Raw genomic sequence first — 23954 nt, 5'->3', positions numbered from 1 at the left:
AAGACACTAGATGTCGTTACTTGCCACCACTATCAAGTTGTTATAAACAGATTTTGGATCATTTTGGATATTTACTCACAACAATAAAATAAAAGCAAGTTTTATTATTAAAAATAATCATTAATTATTAAAAATGAACGCGCCACCAACATTCGAGTCATTTCTTCTCTATGACGGAGAAAAGAAGTGAGTTTTATTAATTATTGCTATATAAATGAATTAATTTATTAATTATTAACCTATTTTTAGAATTATTAAGGAACAAGATACCAAAGTTCCTAACGCTGCGATTTTTACTGTCAACAAAGAGGATCATACTCTTGGAAATATGATTAGAAAGTAAGTTTTTTAATTAATATTAATTTAATAATTTTAACAAATAAATTATGACAAAAAAAAATTGACATTTAGAAATTTTAACAAATAAAAAATGCCATTTTTTAAAAACAAATTTATTTGTTAAAAAAAAATAAAAAAATGACTTAAATTTAATGTTAGAATTTTTTATAAGAGTAGGGTAAGTGTGGGTATTCCTGCAGTTTTTTTCGTAAGTCTTACTTCGAAAGCATTTTTATAAAATTTTCTCAAGATAACAATAAGTTTTTTTTTTTAAACAAAAGTTTGACTTATTATTAACCCAAAATAAAATCAACAATGAGAGAAACAAATATTTTCGTTAAATAATAAGCATTTAAAAAGAAGTCTAAATGCATGTATTACTGCAGGTCTTAAAGTAGCTTGCTCCTATTACTGCGTGTCCATTACTGCAACTGATCCAGTTACTGCGTACCTATTACTGCAGAACGGCTATATTTTAGGATTTACTTAAAAATGAACAAAAACTTATCAAAAAGAAAATTTATTAGTTTAATGTAATAACAAGAATTCTTCATAATCTAAATAATAAGTAACACAGCCTTAACGAATTATTAATTGACCAGAATTCGTAAATTTTAATTGATGTAATCTTACAATCTACTGATTATTGCTTTCCTGGACTTGCCTCGACTTCTTATTTTTTTGTTTATTAACTTTTGATTTTTTATTAATTTTATCCAAAGTTTATTTTTCACTTCGAGACAATTTGATTCACGCACTTATTTAGGAGATTAGAATAGCCGTGTTTACATCCGCAGTAATAGGTACAGACATATACAAATAGAGGCGCTTCTATTACTGCAGTCGACTGAGAAAATTGCAGTAATACACGCACATGCGGTTTTCCGGTACCAATTACTGCATGGTTAATTAAATAAATTTTACTGATCAAAATGTAATTTTTATTAATTATTTGATTCTAAAAAAGGGTTATCTAACTTCTAAATGTAAAAAATATATTAATTAGGTCATTTATATAAAGAAAAAGACTTTTTACGACGACCTCTTTTTACACTGAAACTCTTAAAAAAGATAAAATTATTCACTTCTGTAACTACTTAATTTTTATTAATTAATAACAAATTGAATAATTGTCTTACTTATAAAACCACTATGCAGTTATTTTCCGAAAGGTTTAAATTAACAGAAATAATTTTTTTTTAATCAAAAAAGTCATAACCCATTTATCGATAATTAAAACAAGAAAATCTGCAGTAATACCTACACCTGCAGTAATACCCACACTTACTCTAAAATTAATTTTAAACTTGTTAATTTATATTTTTAGTCAATTATTGAAGGACCCACATGTTTTATTTGCTGGATATAAAGTGCCTCATCCCCTGGAGCACAAGTTTGTGATCAGGATTCAAACCACATCCGATTACACTCCTCATGAAGCTTTCATGCACGCAATTACCGATTTAATTGCTGAGCTTTCATTGTTTGAAGAGAGATTTAAAGTAAGTTGTTTTTATAAATAATTATTTCTTACAATTATAATTAAAAAATAATTAATTTATATTTTTTTTTCAGGACGCTATTAAAGAAAAGAAAGAAGGATTGGATTAAAAACTGTAGATTAATTATAATAAATATTTTTTCACTTAAAAGATTTAAAAAATAAAATGTCAGAAAATTTTTAATTATTAATCAAATAAATTAATTTACAATGACGTTAAAGTTAATAATCACTTTACAATTTTTTAATTTTATTTAATAAAAAAATTATTTTTAAAAAATTGCATTTTTAATTTTTTAAAATTTCTACATGCCATTTTTTTTTTTCTTATTTTTTTTTTGCCATTATTTATTTATTATAAAATTTTTAAAATTATTATATATGCTAAATTAATTTATGAAAATTCAGTTAGCCGACATTTAAAAATTGTTAGAAGTTTTTTTTATTAAAAAAAAAAAAAAAAAAATCATTTTTAAAAAACTTTAAAAATTATAAGTGCAATTTTTTAAAAATATTATTTAGTTCCATTTTAATAATTAAAAAAAAAACCCAAAAAATTAGAATTAAATAACATTTAAAAAAAATTGCACTTATAGTTTTTAAAGATGAAAATCAAGTTAGCCGACATCTAAAAATTTTTAGAATTTTTTTTTATTGAAAAAATTATTACAAAAAAATAAAAAAAAAATTTCATTTGTAAAAGACTTGAAAAACTGTAAGTGCAATTTTTAAAAAATCTTTTTTTGTTCTAATTTAATTATTAAAAAAAATAATTAAAAAATTAAAAACGTCGGTTAACTTTAGTGTTATTTTTTAAACTTTTTTAAAATTGAATTATTTTTTTATAATTTTTTTAATAAAAAAAATTTTAATTGTCGGCTAACTTAATTTACATGGCTAATTTTAATATTATAAATAAATAAATTAATTTTCATTAATTTACAGTTACTTTAGAATTTTTTTTTATTAAAAAAATTATAACAAAAAAATTCATTTTTAAAAAACTTTAAAAATTATAAGTGCAATTTTTAAAAAATATTATTTAGTTCTAATTTAATAATTTAAAAGAACCCCAAAAAATTAACAATGTTGGCTAACTTTAGTATTATAAATAAATTAATTAATTTTCATTAATTTAAAAAGTTAGAATTTTTTTTTATTAAAAAAATTCATTTTTAAAAAACTTTAAAAATTACAAGTGCAATTTTTTAAAAATATTTTTTAGTTCTAATTTAATAATTAAAAAAAAACCCTAAAAAATTAACAATGTAGGCTAACTTTAGTATTATAAAAATAAATTAATTAATTTTCATTAATTTACAAAGTTACTTTAGAATTTTTTTTATTAAAAAAATAAAAAAAAAAATTCATTTTTAAAAAACTAAAAATTATAAATGCAATTTTTAAAAAATATTTTCTAGTTCTAATTCAATAATTAAAAAAAATTAAAAATGTCGGCTAACTTTAGTATTATAAAAATAAATAAATTAATTTTCATTAATTTACAAAGTTACTTTAGAATTTTTTTAATTAAAAAAATTATAACAAAAAAATTAAAAAAACAAATTCATTTTTAAAAACTATAAGTGCAATTTTTTAAAAATATTTTTTAGTTCTAATTTAATAATTTTAAAGAACCCCAAAAAATTAACAATGTTGGCTAACTTTAGTATTATAAATAAATAAATTAATTTTCATTAATTTAAAAAGTTAGAATTTTTTTTATTAAAAAAATTAAAAAAAAAAATTCTTTTTTAAAAAACTAAAAATTATAAATGCAATTTTTAAAAGATATTTTTTAGTTCTAATTTAATAATTAAAAAAAAACCCTAAAAAATTAACAATGTTGGCTAACTTTAGTATTATAAAAATAAATAAATTAATTTTCATTAATTTACAAAGTTACTTTTGAATTTTTTTTATTAAAAAAATAAAAAAAAAAAAAAATTCATTTTTAAAAAACTAAAAATTATAAATGCAATTTTTAAAAAATATTTTTTAGTTCTAATTCAATAATTAAAAAAAATTAAAAATGTCGGCTAACTTTAGTATTATAAATAAATAAATTAATTTTCATTAATTAACAAAGTTACTTTAGAATTTTTTTAATTAAAAAAATTAAAAAAAAAAATTCATTTTTAAAAAACTAAAAATTATAAATGCAATTTTTAAAAAATATTTTTTAGTTCTAATTCAATAATTAAAAAAAATTAAAAATGTCGGCTAACTTTAGTATTATAAAAATAAATAAATTAATTTTCATTAATTTACAAAGTTACCTTTGGAGGATAAAGCAGTGTCATGTCATCTGTCTCCACAGTCCACAGCGTCTCCAAAAAACAATATTGAAACTTTTTTTAGCTAGATAAAAAGTTATAAATAAATAAAAAAAATTAAAAAAGCTTTAATAAGAAGAAATAGAAGAAATTATTTAATAAATTTTAATTAAAGGTGCGTATTAATTATTATATAATTATTAAAATAATATTTAGAAGAGTATTTATAGGTTATGTCGAGTAAAAATTAAAGAGTGATAATAATAGTTGTATAAAAAAAAAATAACCGTGTCAATATCGTAATTACCCTTGGCTATGAGCAGCAAGTACGTGACAAGTGTGACACATGAATAATAACGTGGGAAAAAATATAAATCCTCGGTAGCTTTGACGGTCATGTCAATAAATAATTACACGTGGTCGATAAGTCGATTTTTGTCCTACCTAATTCCCACTAAAATCCTCAGTGAATTTTAAAAAATAAAATAAAGTGATAATTGGATATAATACCCAGGTCCAGGTAAGTGAATGACCAATTTAAAAATAATATAAAATTATTAGTGGGTGAGCATAAGGTTTCCATGCCACTATCGATTTTAGACGCGCGCATTGCTCTGTCCTATATTTTAAACCAGTTATAATATCTTTAGTATTGTTCGTGTCGTCCGACCTGGTGCACATTTGACAGGTGATCTCGGATTGTGATTACTAGCTTGACAATCTCATCGCTCAATTTTTATTATAAAAAAATTATTTTAAAAATCATCAAAAAAATATTTTTTTTCATTAAAAAAAAGTGATAAAAAAATCACGAAATTAAATTAAATGGATTAACAATTAATGAAAATTAAATTAGCTGACACTTAAAATTTTTTATCAAAAAAATAATTAATAAAAAATAAAAAGAAATTTTCATTTTAAAAAAAATTAAAAAATTATAAGTGCAATTTTTATAAAATACTTTTTAGTTATAATTTAATAATTGAAAAAAAAATCAAGAAATTAAATCCAGATGGATTGATTATTAATTAATGAAAATTAAGTTAGCTGACATTTAAAAATAGAAACAATTTTTTTTTATTAACAAAATTTAATTTTCATTTTTTAAAAAATTGAAAAACTTTAAGTGCAATTTTTTAAAAATTTTAGTTCTAATTTAATAATTTAAAAAAAAAAAAATAAGTTAGCTGACATTTAAAAATAAAAATTTTTTTTTATTAAAAAAATAAAAAAAAAACATTGAAAAACTATAAGTGCGTTTTTAAAAAAATTCTATTTCTAATTTAATAATTAAAAAATTAAATCCAGATGGATTAAAAATCAATGAAAATTAAGTTAGCTGACATTTAAAAGTTAAAAAAATTTTTTATTAAAAGAATAATAAAAAATAAAATTTTCATTTTAAAAAATATAAGTGCAATTTTTAAAAAATACTTTTTAGTTCTAATTTAATAATTGAAAAAAAAAATCAAGAAATTAAATCCAGATTGATTGATTAATAATTAATGAAAATTAAGTTTAAAATAAAAAAAATTTTTTATTAAAAAAATAATTAATAAAAAATGAAAATAAATTTTCATTTCCAAAAAAATTGAAAAACTATGAGTGCAATTTTTTAAAAATTCTGTTTCTGATTTAATAATTTTAAAAAAAGTTAAAAACGTTGGCTAACTTTACTATTATTAACAAATGAAAATTAAGTTAGCTATTTAAAAAAATTTTTTTTATTAAAAAAAATAATTAATAAAAAATAAAATTTTAATTTTCAAAAAATTTGAAAAACTATAAGTGTAATTTAAAAAAAATACTTTTTAGTTAATGTAATAATTGAAAAAAAATAAAAAAATTTTTTTTTAATAAAAAAAAAAAAATTTTAATTTCCAAAATAATTGAAAAACTATAAGTGCAATTTTTAAAAAATACTTTTTAGTTAATGTAATAATTGAAAAAAAATAAAAAAATTTTTTTTTAATAAAAAAAAAAAATTTTAATTTCCAAAATAATTGAAAAACTATAAGTGCAATTTTTAAAAAATACTTTTTAGTTAATTTAATAATTGAAAAAAATCAAAAATTTTTTCTATTAAAAAAATAAAAAATAATTAAAAAACTATAAGAACAATTTTAAAAAAATTCTATTTCTAATTTAATAATTTAAAAAAAATCAAAAACGTCGGCTTTACTATTATTAAAAATAATGGTAAGATACTGAAGAATTGCATAATAAATCTCCAGAAAATCAACCTCCAAAAATTGCCAAGTCGGCTTTGTCTCGTTACACTAAATCAGTCTTCAAAACTCAGGATAAATGCATCAGTACAAGCGTCGACCTCCTCGAGGCTGGTCTCGAGTGTCATCTAGGTGACACTAGAGTAAACCGTGATGCTAAACCCACCAGCAAAGCTCCGGAGTTGCTGCTCTTTGCAAGCGACCTTCGGGCCGCCTGAGCAAAGAAAAACCAGGAGGTTAAACGGAGTACAACTACCATTACACCCTCAACAAGTGGCCGGGTGGTTAGTCCTAGTGCTCCTGAGTTCATTCACTGGGTTCCTGGTGGTGCCTCAGCTGGCTCCTGAGCTCCGCGAGCCCATAACCTGTTTACTAGCTTTGATCCTGACGATCCACATCTTGGCTCACTTAACAGCTCTGCTGCTAGACCCAGCTCACCCAAAAGTCCGTCGTCAGCCGACTAATCTAGTAGTCCCGGAGTTTGACCGGACGAAGCACCTCCATGTCATCGAGAACGGGCGCTGCCACTTGTGCAACATCACTACGAGCTGCAAGAGAACCAAGCACTGCTCGGTGTGCAACAAGTGCGTCAGGAACTTCGATCACCACTGCATGTGGTTGAACAATTGCATCGGAGGAAGGAACTACGCTGCGTTCATCGTCTGCGTGGTCTCGGCAATCCTCTTGGCACTGACCGTAGCCGGGCTGACCACCTTGGAAGTCACCGCGACCTTCTACTGGGACAAGACCTCTAATTTAGACAGCATGGACAACATCACGCTGCCTTTCCTGCCGATCCAAGGGACCAGTTCTCTAGTTGTGATCTCAGTCGTCGGAATCTTATCAGCAATTGCCGCTGCGCTGCTGATCCACCTCTGCTTCTTCCACGGGTACATCGCCTGTTTAGGAGTCACCACCTACGAGTACGTCAGGAGCAAGCGGGAGAAGAAAGCTACTGAAAACGCGCTCCAGGAAAACCAACAGAGCTCTGCTTCGCAAGTTCCTAATGGATTCTGCACGGAAATCAACCAGTATCACTTCTGCAAGTCGGTTCCTGAAGGCACCCAGCCTGACTCCAATCAAGTCTTTATTTGCTCAACTCACACTCAATCAAACTCTGCTATCAACAAGGAAAAACGCAATTTTCATTTATATTTTTCCTATGAGACTCACAGTGACGCTACTTCTATTGAACTGTCCTCAAGGTCTGAAGAACAAGTTAGAAGCCCGGGACTTGGGGTTGAAAGGTCCATTGAGCTGAAGCCGTCGACACCCTCGCCGGTTTCTTGTTGCTTCTCTATCATGAATCACACCTGGTCTGATAGGAGGAACAAGAAGAAAAAGGATGCTGAAGAGAAACCTATGACCAGGTGCACTACTGTCAGAAGGATTCAGTCCTTTTTGAGGACCAGGTGGAGGAAGAATCCTAGGTCTAGAGCTTTGGAGAATTCGAGGAGGAAAAATCGGGTTACGCCTGTTAATACTCCTGATTCTGATAAGGAACTTCAGGTTTGTTGGTTTTTTTTATTAAAAAATAGCTTTTGTTAACTTAGAAACGCCCACAGTGACTTTAAACCACGCCTCTTAGCAACAGTTGCCTAGTAACGACCTTAAGACACGCCTTCTAGCCAACAGTTGCGGCATTTAAGAAACCCTGTTAAATCCCGCCCCATAGCAAATATTAAACAATAACACAGTAAACCACGCCTCCATTGGGCGTTTCTTAGTAACAAGCCATGCAAAATTATAAAAGTACAATTTTTTTGATAAAATTTGAATTATTTATATAAAGTACTACCTGTTAAAAGTCCTGATTCTGATAAAAGAACTTCAAGTTTGTTGTTTCTTTTAATTAAAAATTAGCTTTTATTATCTTAAAAATGCATACAGTGGCTTTAAGCAACGCCTCCTAGCAACAGTTGCCTGGAAACGCCTCTAAACTCCACGCCCTAGAAACTGTTGCCTAGTAACCACGTTAGGCTCTACCCCTTAGCAACTGTTGACCAATAGAGTGTCAAACCATGCCCCAAGGGGGCGTTTCTTAGCAAAAAAAACAATAAAATCGTAGAGAAACAATTTTTTTGATAAAATTTGAAATAATTATATAAAATTTTTATTGAATATTAGCTTTTATTATCTCAAAAACGCCTACAGTGGCTCTAAGCCACGCCTCCGCAACAGTTGCCTAGTAACACCTTTAAGCTCCGCCCCATAGCAACCATTGACCAATGGGATGTTAAACCCCCCCCCCCAATTGATGTTTCTTAGCAAAAAAGCCTATAAAATCTTAGAAAAACAATTTATTATGATAAAATTTGGATTTATTGTCTCAAACACTCTTTTTTTAGGTCCAAACAATCGCAGTACCTCCACCAAAAGACCCCGAAGTGGTGCAAAGGCCAATAAAACTTCCGCCGCTTAATCTTCCGTCCAGACGAAATGGATCCATAGAGGGCTTAGACTCTCTCGCAGCCTCCAGCGGAGTTATCTTCGCACTACCTGCTGTAAAGAGAAGCCGAGTTCGCCGTCCGTCGCTCCACCGGCGGCCGAGGTTCAAAATGAGCCCCCACGTTACGCAATCCGCCCAATTGTCCCCGATTCCAGAGTCGGAATTGTCTAAGCCTGCCTCTCCGCGCTCGCCGCAGCTCAAGCATTTTTCATTTCCGCCTTCGACTACTTCAACTGATTAATACTTAAAAATTTGAAAGACATTTATAAAACTGATTATAAAAGTGATAGTGTAATGGCTGATTTTAGGGCCAGGAGCAACGATTTGGTCCGTCCTGCGTCCTTGTTAGCTGTGTAAATAGTTTACATTTGACATATCGAATAGTCGATCGTAAATCATTGATGTGAATGATTAATGGTTATACTACTGCTGTTGTGTATCTAGGAGGTTATTTAAAACCTCGTAGTTCAATCCCCTCTGTAAACTGGTACTCACTGGTACCTGATGGGGAACCTAACGAGGGATTGTCAAGCAAAACACGGCCGGTACATCCTCTATTACCCCTCAAACGAATCGCTTTATTATCGCGTGACAAAATACTTTAAGTTTGTACTAGCGTGCTCAAATTGTAGACACGTAATGCCGAGGTGAGTCGGAATGAGAATTGTTCCTGGGTTTGCTACTACTACTGAAATTAAAAAGTAAATCAATTATTGGAACTGGTTGTTTGATAAGTAGATAATATATCTATTTAGTTTTTTTTTTTTTTTTTGATTAAGTCATTGACCATTTTTTATATTTATTCTTTTTTTAAAGGTATTTTGACTGAGTTTTAAAGAATTTTTTGATTTTATTTATTAGAAAACAAATTAATAATTTAAATTATAATTAGCAACCTTGCAGTCACTACGTGACTGCCGTGACTTGTGAACTATGAATAAATAAAATTTTGCATTATTAAATAATGACTTTTGTTAAATTGAACTGTACTTTCTTAATTATTGATATTTTTTAAGATATAAGCTCATCCTGATGTTACACTCATCAAGAGCTTTCATTCAAGTACCCACATGCATTTTTTATATATTTTTCATTTATACATATATATATATATATATATATATATATATATATATATATATATATATAATATATATATATATATATATAAATATATAAAATATATGAAAAATTGATGTGGGTACTCAAATGAAAGGTCTCGATGAGTAAAATGTCGGGATGAGCTTTTATCTTTAAAAATATCAATAATTCACAAAATACAAGGTAATTTCTTAATCATTGATGTTTTTATAGATATGAGCTCATCTCTATATTACACTCATAAAAAGCTTTCATTTGAGTACCCACATGCATTTTTATATATTTTTCATATATATAATATATATAAATATATGAAATATATGAAAAATTGATGTGGGTATTCAAATGAAAGGACTCGATGAGCGTAACATCAGGATAAGCTTATATCTTTAAAAATATCGATAGTTTACGAGATACAAGGTAATTTCTTAATTATTGATGTTTTAATAGATATAAGCTCATTTCTATATTACACTCATAAAAAGCTTTCATTTGAGTACCCACATGCATTTTTATATATTTTTCACGTATACATATATATAATATATATATATAAAATATATGAAAAATATATGAAAAATTGATGTGGGTACTCAAATGAAAGGTCTCGATGAGTAAAATGTCGGGATGAGCTTATATCTTTAAAAATATCAATAATTCACATAATACAAGGTAATTTCTTAATTATTGATGTTTTTATAGATCGAAACTCATCTTGATGTTACACTCATCAAGAGCTTTTATTTGAGTACCCACATGCATTTTTTATATATTTTTCATATATACATATATATAAAATATATAAATATATGAAAACTTGATGTGGGTACTCAAATGAAAGGTCTCGATGAGTGTAACATCGGGGTGAGCTTATATCTTTAAAAATATCAAAAAATCACAAAATACAAGGTAATTTCTTAATTATTGATGTTTTTATAGATATAAACTCATCTTGATGTTACACTCATCAAGAGCTTTTATTTGAGTACCCATATGCATTTTTTATATATTTTTCATATATACATATATATAAAATATATAAATATATGAAAACTTGATGTGGGTACTCAAATGAAAGGTCTCGATGAGTGTAACATCGGGGTGAGCCAATATCTTTAAAAATTTCAATAGTTCACAAGTTTTAAAGTAATTTCTTAATTATTGATATTTTTAAAGATGTAAGCTATCCTGGACACAAAATTTTTCTTATTCTCTTAATAATATACCTTAATTTTATTTAAAATAAAAAATTAATAATTTATAATTAGAACAAATTAAATTATTAATTTAAAAAAAAAATTAATAATTTTATTTAAAATGGAAAATTTTCTTAATTATATATTCTGCAACTCTGCACGAAACAATGATACTTATCACAACAATAACATTTACTTTAATGGAGCGCAACATTGCATTGTTGAAAGCATCTATGATAACATCTCCATAAAAAAAAAAAAAGAATATAATCATGTTTACATATATTAATCTTTTAGTCAAACTACCTTACCATAAAAATAAAAAATATTAATATAAAATTCTAATATTAAATATAAAATATTTCAGATGACAACCAACATCTGGGAGGACCTAGGATCCCCGCGATTAATCGTAGCACCAATGGTAGACGCCAGTGAATTAGCCTGGAGACTTTTATCCCGACGTCACGGCGCTCAATTGTGCTACACACCAATGCTTCACTCCTCAGTCTTCTGCCGGGACCCCAAGTACCGGAAAGAGTTCCTGGCCAGCACAGCAGAGGATCGTCCTTTAATAGTTCAATTTTGTGGGAACGATCCAGCGACTCTGTTGGAGGCAGCATTGTTAGCCGAGCCTTACTGCGACGCGGTTGATATAAACATCGGGTGTCCTCAAGCTATCGCTAAACGCGGTCATTACGGAGCTTATTTGCAAGATGATTGGGATTTATTGGCGAAGATTGTCAGCACGCTGAGCAAGAGTCTGAAGATTCCTGTTACTTGCAAGCTGAGAGTTTTTCCTGAGATTGATAAGACAATTGCGTATGCTCGGATGCTGGAGGCTGCTGGAGCTAGTTTGTTGACTGTTCATGGAAGGACTAGGGAGCAGAAGGGTCCATTGACTGGTTTGGCTTCTTGGAAACATATCAAAGCTGTGAGGTCAATTAAATTTTTTTTAAGCAAAAAATTATTTAAAGATTATAAGTAAAAAATAATTTTTGAATTATTTTTTTAAGGATCTTTTTAAGTAATATAAAAATTAATTTATTTAAATTTGAAGTCTTACTAGGGAGCAGTCACTACGTGACTGCTCAAAATTAAGAATTGTAAATGAGAAACTTTAGACTTGATGATTTTTTTATATATGACACTATACATAGTCTGGGTACTTTTTAAATAAATTTTAAAAATAATAGTGCTATCACAGGATCAATTATTAATTATTTAATGGACAAATGTCACGGAACAAATTTATAGAACCAGCAAACTATTAAAAACTCCTCGAAAAACTTTAAATAAAAAATCGACTACTAAAAAATATACTAAACCAAAAGGCACTAATTCTTATGAAGACCTTTCTGATGATACCAAATTAAACTACAAAAATTCCTTTAAAAATAATAATATGCTCGTCGGAAAATTTTCCTTACTCTTGAAATTATTTAAATCATAAATGACTATCGCTGAAAAAATATCAAACTCAATTTACGATAAAGATATACCCGTTTAAAATTTTTCTTAGTCTCTTAATTATATAATTAATTTTTGACAACTAACCACATTGACGTGGACAAAACAAAGTAAATAAATAAACAATTTTTGTTTATCGCGAAATTCTATTCTATTTATAACAACGAAAAGTTATCATAATAAATGAACTATTTTAAAAAAGGAAATGAAACATTTAAAATGCACTAATTCAAGTCTCTTTCCAATGATCCTAAATTTAATTTAAAAGTATAGATTTTGCTTTATTAAATTAATGACTTTTGTTAGATTGTACTGTACTTTTTTAACTATTGATGTTTTTAAAGATATAAGCTCATCCTGATGTTACATTCATCAAGAGCTTTCATTTGAGTACCCACATGCATTTTTCATATATACATGTATATAATATATATATAAATATATAAAATATATGAAAAAATTGATGTGGGTACTCAAATGAAAGGTCTCGACGAGTGTAATGTCGGGGTGAGCTTATATCTTTAAAAATGTCAATAGTTGACAAAATACAAGGTCATTTCTTAATTATTGACATTTTTAAAGATATAAACTTATTTCGGTGTTACACTCATCGAGACTTTTCATTTAAGTACCCACATCAATTTTTCATATATTTATATATATATGGTATTTGTGAAATATATAAATATATAAAATATATGAAAAATTGATGTGGGTACTCAAATGAAAGGTCTCGACGAGTGTAATGTCGGGGTGAGCTTATATCTTTAAAAATGTCAATAGTTGACAAAATACAAGGTAATTTATTAATTATTGACATTTTTAAAGATATAAACTCATTTCGGTGTTACACTCATCGAGACTTTTCATTTAAGTACCCACATCAATTTTTCATATATTTATATATATATGGTATTTGTGAAATATATAAATATATAAAATATATGAAAAATTGATGTGGGTACTCAAATGAAAGGTCTCGACGAGTGTAATGTCGGGGTAAGCTTATATCTTTAAAAATGTCAATAGTTGACAAAATACAAGGTAATTTCTTAATTATTGACATTTTTAAAGATATAAACTCATTTCGGTGTTACACTCATCGAGACTTTTCATTTAAGTACCCACATCAATTTTTCATATATTTATATATATATATATATATATATATATATATATATATATATATATATATATATATATATATATATGGTATTTGTGAAATATATAAATATATAAAATATATGAGAAATTGATGTGGGTACTCAAATGAAAGGTCTCGACGAGTGTAATGTCGGGGTGAGCTTATATCTTTAAAAATGTCAATAATTAAGAAATGACCTTGTATTTTGTCAACTATTGACATTTTTAAAAATATAAACTCATTTTAATGTTACACTTATCAAGAGCTTTCATTTGAGTACCCCCATGCATTTTTGATATATTTTTCATTTATACATATATATAATATATATAAATATATGAAACATATGAAAAATTGCATGTGGGTACTCAAATGAAAGGTCTCGATGAGTTTAACATCGGGATGAGCTCATATCTTTAAAAATCTCAATAGTTCAAAAGATAGAAGGTAATTTCTTAATTTTGTATCTAGAGATAAAGTATTATTCGAATGCAGCTTAAATACTTATCATAATAAATGAACTATTTTAGAAAAGGAAATAAAACATTTAAAAGCATAATAATTTAAAAAATTTCTCTTAATTACATAAATTAATTAAAATGAATTTTTAGGGAAGCTATCAAGATTCCAATGTTCGCAAACGGAAACATCCAGTGTCTCCAGGACGTAGAAAGATGTCTGGAAGAAACAAAAGTCCAGGGTGTAATGACAGCGGAGGGAAGTCTCTACAACCCTTATATCTTCGACGGAGTGAATCCTCCATGTTGGGAGCCTGCTCTGGAGTATTTGGACCTGGTAGAACTTCACCCAGCTCCTGCTTCATACATCCGAGGACATTTGTTCAAAATTTTCCAACATATGTACGTATGAACCTCAAAAATATTAACAAATAGTTTTTTTAAGTATTAAATTTTTCATTATTTAAAATATGTAATTTTTCATTATTTAAAATATTAAATTATTTAAATATTTAATTTACTTGAATATTTTTTTTTAAAATAAATATTTCGACAAACTTAGACTTTGTTTGCCGGAAAATGCTGAAGAACGTGCCCTCCTTGCGCGGTTTTCCACGATGGAGTCCTTCAGGAGCGTTGTGGAGAGACTCAAGAACCGATACTTGCCCTATCATGAAGGAAAAATCCTCTGGGAGCATAATAATCTTCCGGAGGATTGTAATTTGGTGCTACCACCTTGGCTTTGTCAACCTTATGTTCGTGATGCTCCTCAAGTTCATATTGAGAAGGTATCAGCCAAGCAAATAGAGGTAATTTTAAATTTCATTAAAATTTGCAGACACTTAAGATTTTTTTATAATTTTTTTTAATAAACTAAGTCTAAAAAATTATTTTTAAAAAATTGCATTTATTATTTTTTTATACTTTCTTTAGAATACTTTTTTTTTACTAAATTATTATTAAAAAAAATTTATTATATAAATTTTGTATCTAAGAATTTGATTTTAAAAAATAAAAATTCTTAAATATAATTTTTTTTTTACCAAATTGTTAAAAAAATTTTGTATCTAGAATTTGTCAATTTTTTAAATAATTTTTTTTTTCTATAATTTACTTGTCAAAAAATTAAAAAAAAAAATTTTTTTCAATCGTAAGATTTTTTTTTTATTATTTATTAAATTGTTTAAATGATTTATTATTTTTTTGTAGAGTGAAGGAATGAAGAGAGAATTTATTGATGGAGAAGGGAACCAAATATCTAGAAAAAGAATGAAAAAATTACGTCGCGTTGCAAGACGCCCCAATCAAGCTTCGCAGACACCAAAAATACGCAGGGCATCTATTTTATGTGCAGAGTGTCCTAATCCAAAGGTAAATTATTATTATTATTAATTTTATAAGTAATTAATTTAAAAAAAATTATTTCTTATTAATTTTGTAAAATAAATAATTTAAAAAAATTATTTCTTATTAATTTTATGAAATTAATAATTAAAAAAAATTATTTTTTATTAATTTAATAAATATTTAATTTAAAAAAATTATTTCTTATTAATTTTTGAAATTAATAATTAGAAAAATATTATTTCTTATCAATTTTATGAAAAATTACTTGAAAAAATTATTTCTTATTAATTTAATAAAATTAATAATTAAAAAAAATTATTTCTCATTAATTTTATAAATAATTATTTTAAAAAAATTATTTGTAATTAATTTTTTAAAATAACTAATTTAAAAAAAATTATTTCTTATTAATTTAATAAATAATTAATTGAAAAAATTATTTGTAATTAATTTTATAAGATTAATAATTAAAAAAAATTATTTTTTATTAATTTAATAAATATTCAATTTAAAAAAATTATTTGTTAATTTTTGAAATTAATAATTAGAAAAAAATTATTTCTTATCAAATTTATCAATTAATTAAAAAAAAATATTTTTTACTAATTTTATAAAATTAATAATTAAAAAAAATTATTTACTAATTTTATAAATAATTAATTTAAAAAAAATTATTTCTTATTAATTTTTGAAATTAATAATTAGAAAAATATTATTTCTTATCAATTTTATGAAAAATTACTTGAAAAAATTATTTCTTATTAATTTAATAAAATTAATAATTAAAAAAAATTATTTCTCATTAGTTTTATAAATAATTAATTAAAAAGAATTATTTCTTATTAATTTTATAAAATAATTAATAAAAAAAATTATTTTTTGTTAATTTTATAAATAATTATTTGTAATTAATTTTATAAAATAACTAATTAAAAAAAAATTATTTCTTATTAATTTAATAAATAATTAATTGAAAAAAGTATTTGTAATTAATTTTATAAGATTAATAATTAAAAAAAAATATTTTTTATGAATTTTATAATTAATTAATTTTAAAAAAATTATTTATTAATTTTTTTAAAATAAATAATTTTTTAGGGAGCCAAATGTGAGTACAACTATTGCCGGCAATGCTGTAGGAACAAATGTTTCACCGACAACCTCAACTGTGCAGGTCACCGAAACTTAACGAAGACTCGCCGTGAAATAGCGACTAATTACGCGATACAAAGATTCAACGATCTAAAAGAAAGCTGATAGACAATTTTATAATTAATTTAACTAATTGTGTAAATATATACATAAATAAAAAAATTTTTCTTTTTTTAACCATTTAATTAATAACTATAGAATCTCTATAATTATTGATGATAATTAATAAATAATAGTTATTTTACACATGTACAAGAGCGATTTCTCGCAGGAACTATGCTAAAACACCCGACAAAGTGCCAAGAATTTGTGAATTTTTTTCATTGTCGCTATTAGGTGTTTTTTTGCTGTGCCAATTCTTTTTGCTTAACAGTAATAAGAGCATCAGAGCTGGCAGGTGGACCAGTGAGAAACGAAATAATTTTCTTGAACTTGCGCTATCTGAATGTTGATGGAATTTCCATGCTGAAAATTAATTAATTTATTTTTAATCAATTTTTTATTAATGAATTTATTTTTAATTAATTTATTCATTTTATGACATTAAAATTGAGAATTAAAAATTTTTTTTATTTTTCTTCAATAATAAATTAACTCTAAAAAATTATTTATAAAAAATTGCATTTATAATTTTTAAAAGCTTCTCAAGATAAATTTTTTTTTTTATAATTTTTTCCTGCTAAAATTTATTAATTAAAAAATATCAAATCTCCCAATTTTAATTTCATTTTTTTTTTTTAATTAATTAATGAATTTTATGACAATAAAATTGACATTTTTTTTATTTTTCTTGACTAATAAATTAGCTCTAAAAAAATTATTTATAAAAAATTGAATTTATAATTTTTTAAAGCTTTCAAAATAGAATTTTTTAAATAAATTTCCTTTGTTATAATTTATTAATTAAAAATTTTTTAAAAAGTATTAAATACCTCTCAATTTTAGTATCATTTTATTTAATTTTAATTAATTAATTTATTTATTTTATGACATTAAAATTGACATTTTTTTAATTTTTCTAGACTAATAAATTAACTCTAAAAAATTATTAATAACAAATTTTAAATATAATTTTTTAGAGCTTGTTTAGATAAAATTTTTTTTTGCTATAATTTATTAGTTAAAAAATTTTTTTAAAATATCAAATCATTTTATTTTTATTAATTTATTTATTAAGAATTGATAATTAATTTAAAAATTACCTAGGTATAGAAAATAAGCGTTCAAAGGAGTTGAAAACGCTGCAAACCACCAATTAGTAACATCTAAAACCGGAGCGAGATACGAAAGCCCCGCTAGAGCTGCAGTGTACCTCAAAGCAGTCCTCCGACAAAGGCTAGGATTTGTGACAGCCATCATCCTATACCCAGCACGGGAGTAATCAGCTCTGAGGTTCCAAGACAGCGCGTTGAAGTGAGGAAACTGCCAGGCGTAGAGCATCCCGGACATAATCCACGCACCAGGTGATAAAATGTCACCCACGCAACCTGCCCAGCCCATTAGAGGCGGTATTGCGCCAACTAGAATATCAATAACAATTAATTATAATTATCTATATTATTAAGAGAATAAGAAAAATTTTGTCTCCGGGCATAATTAATTAAGAAATGACCTTGTATCTTGTGAACTATTGACATTTTTGAAGATATAAGCTCATCTTGATGTTACACTCATCGAGACCTTTCATTTGAGTACCCACATCAATTTTTCATATATTTTATATATTTATATATATTATATATATGTATATATGAAAAATATATCAAAAATGCATGTGGGTACTCAAATGAAAGCTCTTGATGAGTGTAACATCGGGATGAACTTACATCTTTAATAATGTCAATAATTAAAAAATGACCTAGTATCTTGTGAAATATTGACATTTTTAAAGATATAAGCTCATCTTGATGTTACACTCATCGAGACCTTTCATTTGAGTACCCACATCAATTTTTCATATATTTTATATATTTATATATATTATATATATGTATATATGAAAAATATATAAAAAATGCATGTAGGTACTCGAATGAAAGCTCTTAATGAGTATAACATCGGGATGAGCTTACATCTTTAAAAATATAAATAATTAAGAAATTACCGTTTATTTTGTGAAATATTGACATTTTTAAAGATATAAGCTCATTCTTACATTACACTCATCGAGACCTTTCATTTGAGTACCCACATCAATTTTTCGTATATTTCATATATTTATATATATTATATATATGTATATATGAAAAATATATCAAAAATGCATGTGGGTACTCAAATGAAAGCTCTTGATGAGTGTAACATCAGGATGAGCTTATATCTTAAAAAATATCAATAATTAAGAAAAGACCTAGTATCTTGCGAACTATTGACATTTTTAAAGATATAAGCTCATCCCGATGTTACACTCAACGAGACCTTTCGTTTGAGTACTCACATCAATTTTTGATATATTTTATATATTTATATATATGTATATATGAAAAATATATCAAAAATGCAAGTGGGTACTCAAATAAAAGCTCTTGATGAGTGTAACATTGGAATGAGCTTATATTTTTATAAATGTCAAAATTTGACGTAATTTATATTTAAAACTAAAAAATAATCACCAACAGATCCGACCCAGGTGTTGAGAATAGAATACCTCTTCATCGGTGTATAAACAAGAGTGTAAAGAATTAGATTAACAGCACCCAGTGCTGCTGTCAGTCCGTTGACTTGAAAGTACAAAAGAGACAGTCCAGCAGCTCCTGAAAGCCCGGCGAAAATTATCGCCTGGCCAGGTGTTAAATGTCCGCGAACCAAAACCCGGTTCTTGGTTCTTGACATCTGGGAGTCAAAAGGAACCTCGAAGAATTGGTTAATAGAGTTTGCAGTCGCCGAGACTAGCCCAGTTCCAAGAGAACACATTATGAATGTCGTCGGGTCAAATACTCCTGGTGCTAAAGCGTAGCCTCCCATTGTTGTTATTACCACCAGAGCTTTAATAATTAATTTTTTTAATAAATTATTTTTTTTAAATAATTAATTGGTAAATTAAAAAATATTGCATGGCTTAAAAAAATTTTTTTAATGATTATTTAAAACACTTGATAATTTTTAGAATTTTTTTAATAAATAATTATAGCAAAAAAAATTAATTTTTAAAAAATTCCATCTTAAAAAATTATAAAAGATGATAAATGCAATTTTTTAAAAATAAATTCCTAGACCTAGTTTATTTTTTTTTAAAAATTATCAGGTTTTTACTAATTTTAGTGATGAAAATTAAGTTAGCCGAAATCTCAGAATTTTTAGAATTTTTTTTATTGAAAAAATGATTAAAAAAAATTTTTCATTAGTAAAAAACTTTAAAAACTGTCAGTGCAATTTTTAAAAAATATTTTTTTGTTCTAAATTAATCATTAAAAAAAAATCAAAAAATTAAAACCTTCGGCTAACTTTAGTATTAATAATAATTTATGACATTAAAGTACGCAGTCACTTTTTAATTTTTTTTAACAAATAAATTTTTTCCAAAAAATTACATTTTTTTTCTATTTTTTTTTTTGCCAGATTTTATTTGTCAAAAAAATTATAAAATATCTGTCAAATAAATTCTTATATATAGTTTACTTATGACATTAAAGTTAGCAGTCACTTGACCATTTTTTAATTTTTTTTTAATAAATAAATTTGCTCCAAAAAATTGTTTCTAAAAAATTTGATTTTTTATTTTTTTAATTTTCTAAATGTCAATTTTTTTTCTCATTTTCTTTGACTTAATTTAATTGTTAAAAAAATTCTTAAAATTATAAAATATCTGCTAAATTAATTTTCACAGTTTACTTACATGTCAGCCGAATTTTTGATAACATTAAACAATGTTTGTGTAATTTTGACACGTCTAATTCTACAGCTCGCCATTCTGCCTCTGGTAATTTTTGTTTAGCTTTTTTAGATACTTCTACATATTCTTTATCAAATTGTCTGGATAATACTGCGTCAGGAGGAATAAAAATTGAAGGGTTTAAAGATTTTATTGGGAATTTTAAATTTGGTGATATTGATATTAAAGGATCTTCTTTTAAAGGTGACTCTTTTGTTGCTGGTCTTGCCGTGTACTGTAGAAAAAAAATAAAAATAATTTTTTTTTAATTATTATTGTCATTAATTTTAATATTGTTATTAGAAATTAAAAATTTATAACAATCATAATATTTTTCTCAATTTCAGGAATAAAAAATTTTTTTAATTTATTTTATTATTAAAATTAAAAATTATAATAATATCAATTATTAAATAATAATAATGACAATTATTGAATAATAATAATAAGGTAAAAGACCCAATACCGGAACGATTTGACAATTATTATTTTATATTTTATCTTGTACTCAATCAAATTAAACAAACTTTTCTTTATTAGAAACCTCAATCTTTTTTTACACGCTTTATATTAGCTTCACTTGTATGTCAGTTTGTCAGTATGTCAGTAACTCTCCGTGGGTAATCTGCGCGCCTGCGGCCTTCCTTGGTTCTGGTAGCCGTTTCTCAGGCTCGCTCTCCGAAATCGAACTCTGATTCCCCGTATTTATAATATTTATAAATAATTATTTTTTTATTAGCTTCACTTGTATGTCAGTATGTCAGTATGTCAGTATGTAACTCTCCGTGGGTAATTTGCGCGCCTGAATATTTTTGATAATCAACAAATAATAGTTTAAAAAAACTAAAAAATCACGCTTTTATAAATAAACCAAACTAAAAAGTAAAAAATAAATAATAGTTTAAAAAAACTAAAAACACGCTTTTTATAGAAAACCAAACTAAAAAATAGAAAATAAATTTAAATTAACAATAGTGTTCAAAATTTCAATAAATATAAATTAATAATAGTGTAAATAAAAAAAATGTATTTTATTTTAAAAAAAGCGTGGGGTGCTTTTTAAGATATTATCAAAATGATAATCACTCTACTCATATCTGTCAATAAAATATTTATAACTATTGACACCATGCACCTCACGCTTTTTTTAAAATAAAATACATTTTTTTTATTTACACTATTATTATTATTATTATTATTTATTGTTTAAAGGCCATGGAGTCGTAGCTCCTTGCGGCCTTCCAAAATACATTACAATGAATGTTAATTAACAAAAGTAGTGTATTACAAATATTACTGGTATATTATACATATAGTAAGTACATCAATATATCACTCCATCATCAGATAAATAGTATATTACACACCTGTGGCAAGAAAATGAGAAATGTCTCAGAACACATATATGTTGCCCGAGGCGAAGCCGAGGTCGACATATATGTGATCTGAGATATTTATTATTTTCCTGCCATAGGTTTGTATACTATTTTTCTGTCCGACAGAGGCGGAAAGCGGCAATTTCGTTTAGCGCAGCGGGCCGAAAGTTGCCACTTTCCGCCTGGAGGGCAGAAAAAGATTTTTCTCACCTCCGGGCGGAAAGCGTCAATTTTCCTCCCGCTGCGCTAAACGAAAATGCCGCTTTCCGCCTCCGTCGAGGAGAAAAATAGTATACACACCACGGGCAGTAAATAAGAAAGCCTCAGATCACATGTTTATTGACCTCGGCTTCGCCTCGGACAACAATTACATGTGATCTGAGACATTTCTTATTTGACTGCCCTAGATGTGTAATATACTATATTAAAGACAATAGTCAAATCACGCATTCTCTTCGCTCAACAAAAACTCGAAACATGCTTTACGGAAAGCCGGAAAAGTCGATTGTGAGGTGCAGTATGAAGGTAACCGATTCCATATCCTAATCGCACTCACTAAAAAGGATTTGTCATACTTGGTGCTGTGGCAACCCGGTACAACAAGCAAATCATTCCTTTCATCCCCCCTGCGCGGCCTAGGCTCACAAATTTGTAAATTATTGCCAATAAGTGGCTTTTGCTGTAGATAAAGCGCTTTATAAATTAAACAAGACATGAAAAAACTTCTCCTACTTCTTAGAGTTAACTTTAATTTATATTCTTAGAGTTAAATTTAATTTATATTTATTGAAATTTTTAACACTATTCTTAATTTAAATTTATTTTCTATTTTTTAGTTTGGTTTTTTATAAAAAGCGTGTTTTTAGTTTTTTTAAACTATTATTTATTAATATTAAATTCGACAAAATTGATAAATTTAATTATTTTCGTGTAACTACATGTTTATTCTATATGATTGGATGAATTATTATTACTAATGAACCATTTGAATATTTTCTAAGTAATAAAAACCAGTCATGTACCCTTCGTCGTTCCGGTATTGGGTCTTTTACCTTAATTAAAAAAAAAAAAAAAAAACAAAAAAACAAAAAAAGACTTACTGCTGAAGTAATGATCCTGGATAAACATGCTGAGTGTTTGCAGAGTCGGGAAGCAGATATAATGAATAACATTATATTTACGACTAATTACATTAATTATCTGTCATCCTAAACAAACAATCATCAATATATATTTATAAGAATTAACGAGTGACATAATCCAATTATAACCTAAATGACATATGAAACTAGTTACTAAAAATTCTACACGAATAATTTTCACAGAAACTCACATGTCCAGGTTGATTTTAACCTGCTGAATTTTTCGCATAATTAACGCTTAACTCACCTAGTAAATTAAAATAATATTTAATTTAAATACATATAAATAATAAAATATTAAACAATGTTAGCACATTGTGAACTTGTTCGTAAGTTTAATTTTTTTTTTTAGAAATAAAACTAGTCTTTTTTATCAACAGCTGACAGAAAGAATTACTTTTTAAAATTTGAAAATTCGCGCCGATACTAACGACCCCTAACTTTAAATTTCGGTACTAATTTATCAAACTGAAGTCAGCTGACTTTTTTAAATTTTATAACGGATAAATTGCGATTGAAAATGGTTGCATAATGGATGCAATAATATTGCACAATAATTAATTAAATTAATCTATATAAAAACAAGGTAAAAAAGAAAATCATATTAAACTTGAAACTTAATATATAATAGAAAACAATAATTTTAAAATATATAATTTTAATGTAATAATTTTACGAATTGCAATTTCTTCATCCTTATTTTAATCTTTAATTTTTAATGTATTAATTTAAATTTGTTATTTATTATAATTTGTTTTAATTATCAAGATTTAATAAATAATTAAATACTTATTTTTTGAATACTTGTAAGCTACTCGAATTTACAATTTCGCGTGGGAGTTCTTCCCAAAGCTTTATTACAGTTACCAAAAAAGATTTCTCTAAGTAGCTTGTAGTAAAAAAA

General features: G+C 25.9%; 4 protein-coding genes across 9 annotated transcripts; 3 read left to right on the top strand and 1 right to left on the bottom strand.

Annotated features, from left to right (window-relative positions):
* The first annotated feature begins 36 nt into the window (after positions 1 to 36).
* LOC123265588 (DNA-directed RNA polymerase II subunit RPB11) lies at positions 37 to 1991 on the top strand. The gene is made up of 4 exons (XM_044729372.1): positions 37 to 186; positions 250 to 339; positions 1667 to 1841; positions 1915 to 1991. The coding sequence occupies exons 1-4, from the start codon at positions 134 to 136 to the stop codon at positions 1948 to 1950; spliced, it is 354 nt and encodes a 117-aa protein (XP_044585307.1). The 5' UTR covers positions 37 to 133; the 3' UTR covers positions 1951 to 1991.
* Positions 1992 to 4201: 2210 nt separating this feature from the next.
* Positions 4202 to 16838, top strand: LOC123264690 (tRNA-dihydrouridine(16/17) synthase [NAD(P)(+)]-like). 4 transcript variants are annotated; one of them, XM_044728111.1, is made up of 6 exons: positions 4202 to 4291; positions 11458 to 12029; positions 14316 to 14564; positions 14725 to 14971; positions 15372 to 15533; positions 16608 to 16838. In XM_044728111.1, the coding sequence occupies exons 2-6, from the start codon at positions 11458 to 11460 to the stop codon at positions 16764 to 16766; spliced, it is 1389 nt and encodes a 462-aa protein (XP_044584046.1). In that variant the 5' UTR covers positions 4202 to 4291; the 3' UTR covers positions 16767 to 16838. The 4 variants fall into 4 exon arrangements, with proteins under 4 accessions (XP_044584046.1, XP_044584044.1, XP_044584043.1 ...); XM_044728109.1 differs by lacking the exon at positions 4202 to 4291 and adding an exon at positions 4499 to 4636; XM_044728108.1 differs by lacking the exon at positions 4202 to 4291 and adding an exon at positions 9108 to 9440.
* On the top strand, positions 6241 to 9049 carry LOC123264689 (palmitoyltransferase ZDHHC11). The gene is made up of 2 exons (XM_044728106.1): positions 6241 to 7853; positions 8693 to 9049. Exons 1-2 carry the CDS (start codon positions 6498 to 6500, stop codon positions 9032 to 9034), a joined length of 1698 nt encoding a protein of 565 aa, XP_044584041.1. The 5' UTR covers positions 6241 to 6497; the 3' UTR covers positions 9035 to 9049.
* LOC123264691 (protoheme IX farnesyltransferase, mitochondrial) lies at positions 16824 to 23410 on the bottom strand. Of its 3 annotated transcripts, none has more exons than XM_044728114.1 (6): positions 23298 to 23410; positions 23009 to 23116; positions 20497 to 20767; positions 19274 to 19645; positions 17864 to 18181; positions 16824 to 17126 (listed from the first exon to the last, which is right to left on the bottom strand). In XM_044728114.1, exons 2-6 carry the CDS (start codon positions 23078 to 23080, stop codon positions 16936 to 16938), a joined length of 1224 nt encoding a protein of 407 aa, XP_044584049.1. In that variant the 5' UTR covers positions 23081 to 23116; positions 23298 to 23410; the 3' UTR covers positions 16824 to 16935. The 3 variants fall into 3 exon arrangements, with proteins under 3 accessions (XP_044584049.1, XP_044584047.1, XP_044584048.1); XM_044728112.1 differs by having other exon boundaries at positions 23242 to 23405; XM_044728113.1 differs by having other exon boundaries at positions 23009 to 23179; positions 23242 to 23393.
* Between the last annotated feature and the right edge of the window lie 544 nt (positions 23411 to 23954).

This window comes from Cotesia glomerata, linkage group LG5 (genome assembly GCF_020080835.1).
Source record: "Cotesia glomerata isolate CgM1 linkage group LG5, MPM_Cglom_v2.3, whole genome shotgun sequence".
In the NCBI taxonomy this organism is placed as follows: Eukaryota; Metazoa; Arthropoda; class Insecta; order Hymenoptera; family Braconidae; genus Cotesia; species Cotesia glomerata.
This window is presented reverse-complemented; position numbering and strand designations above follow the sequence as displayed.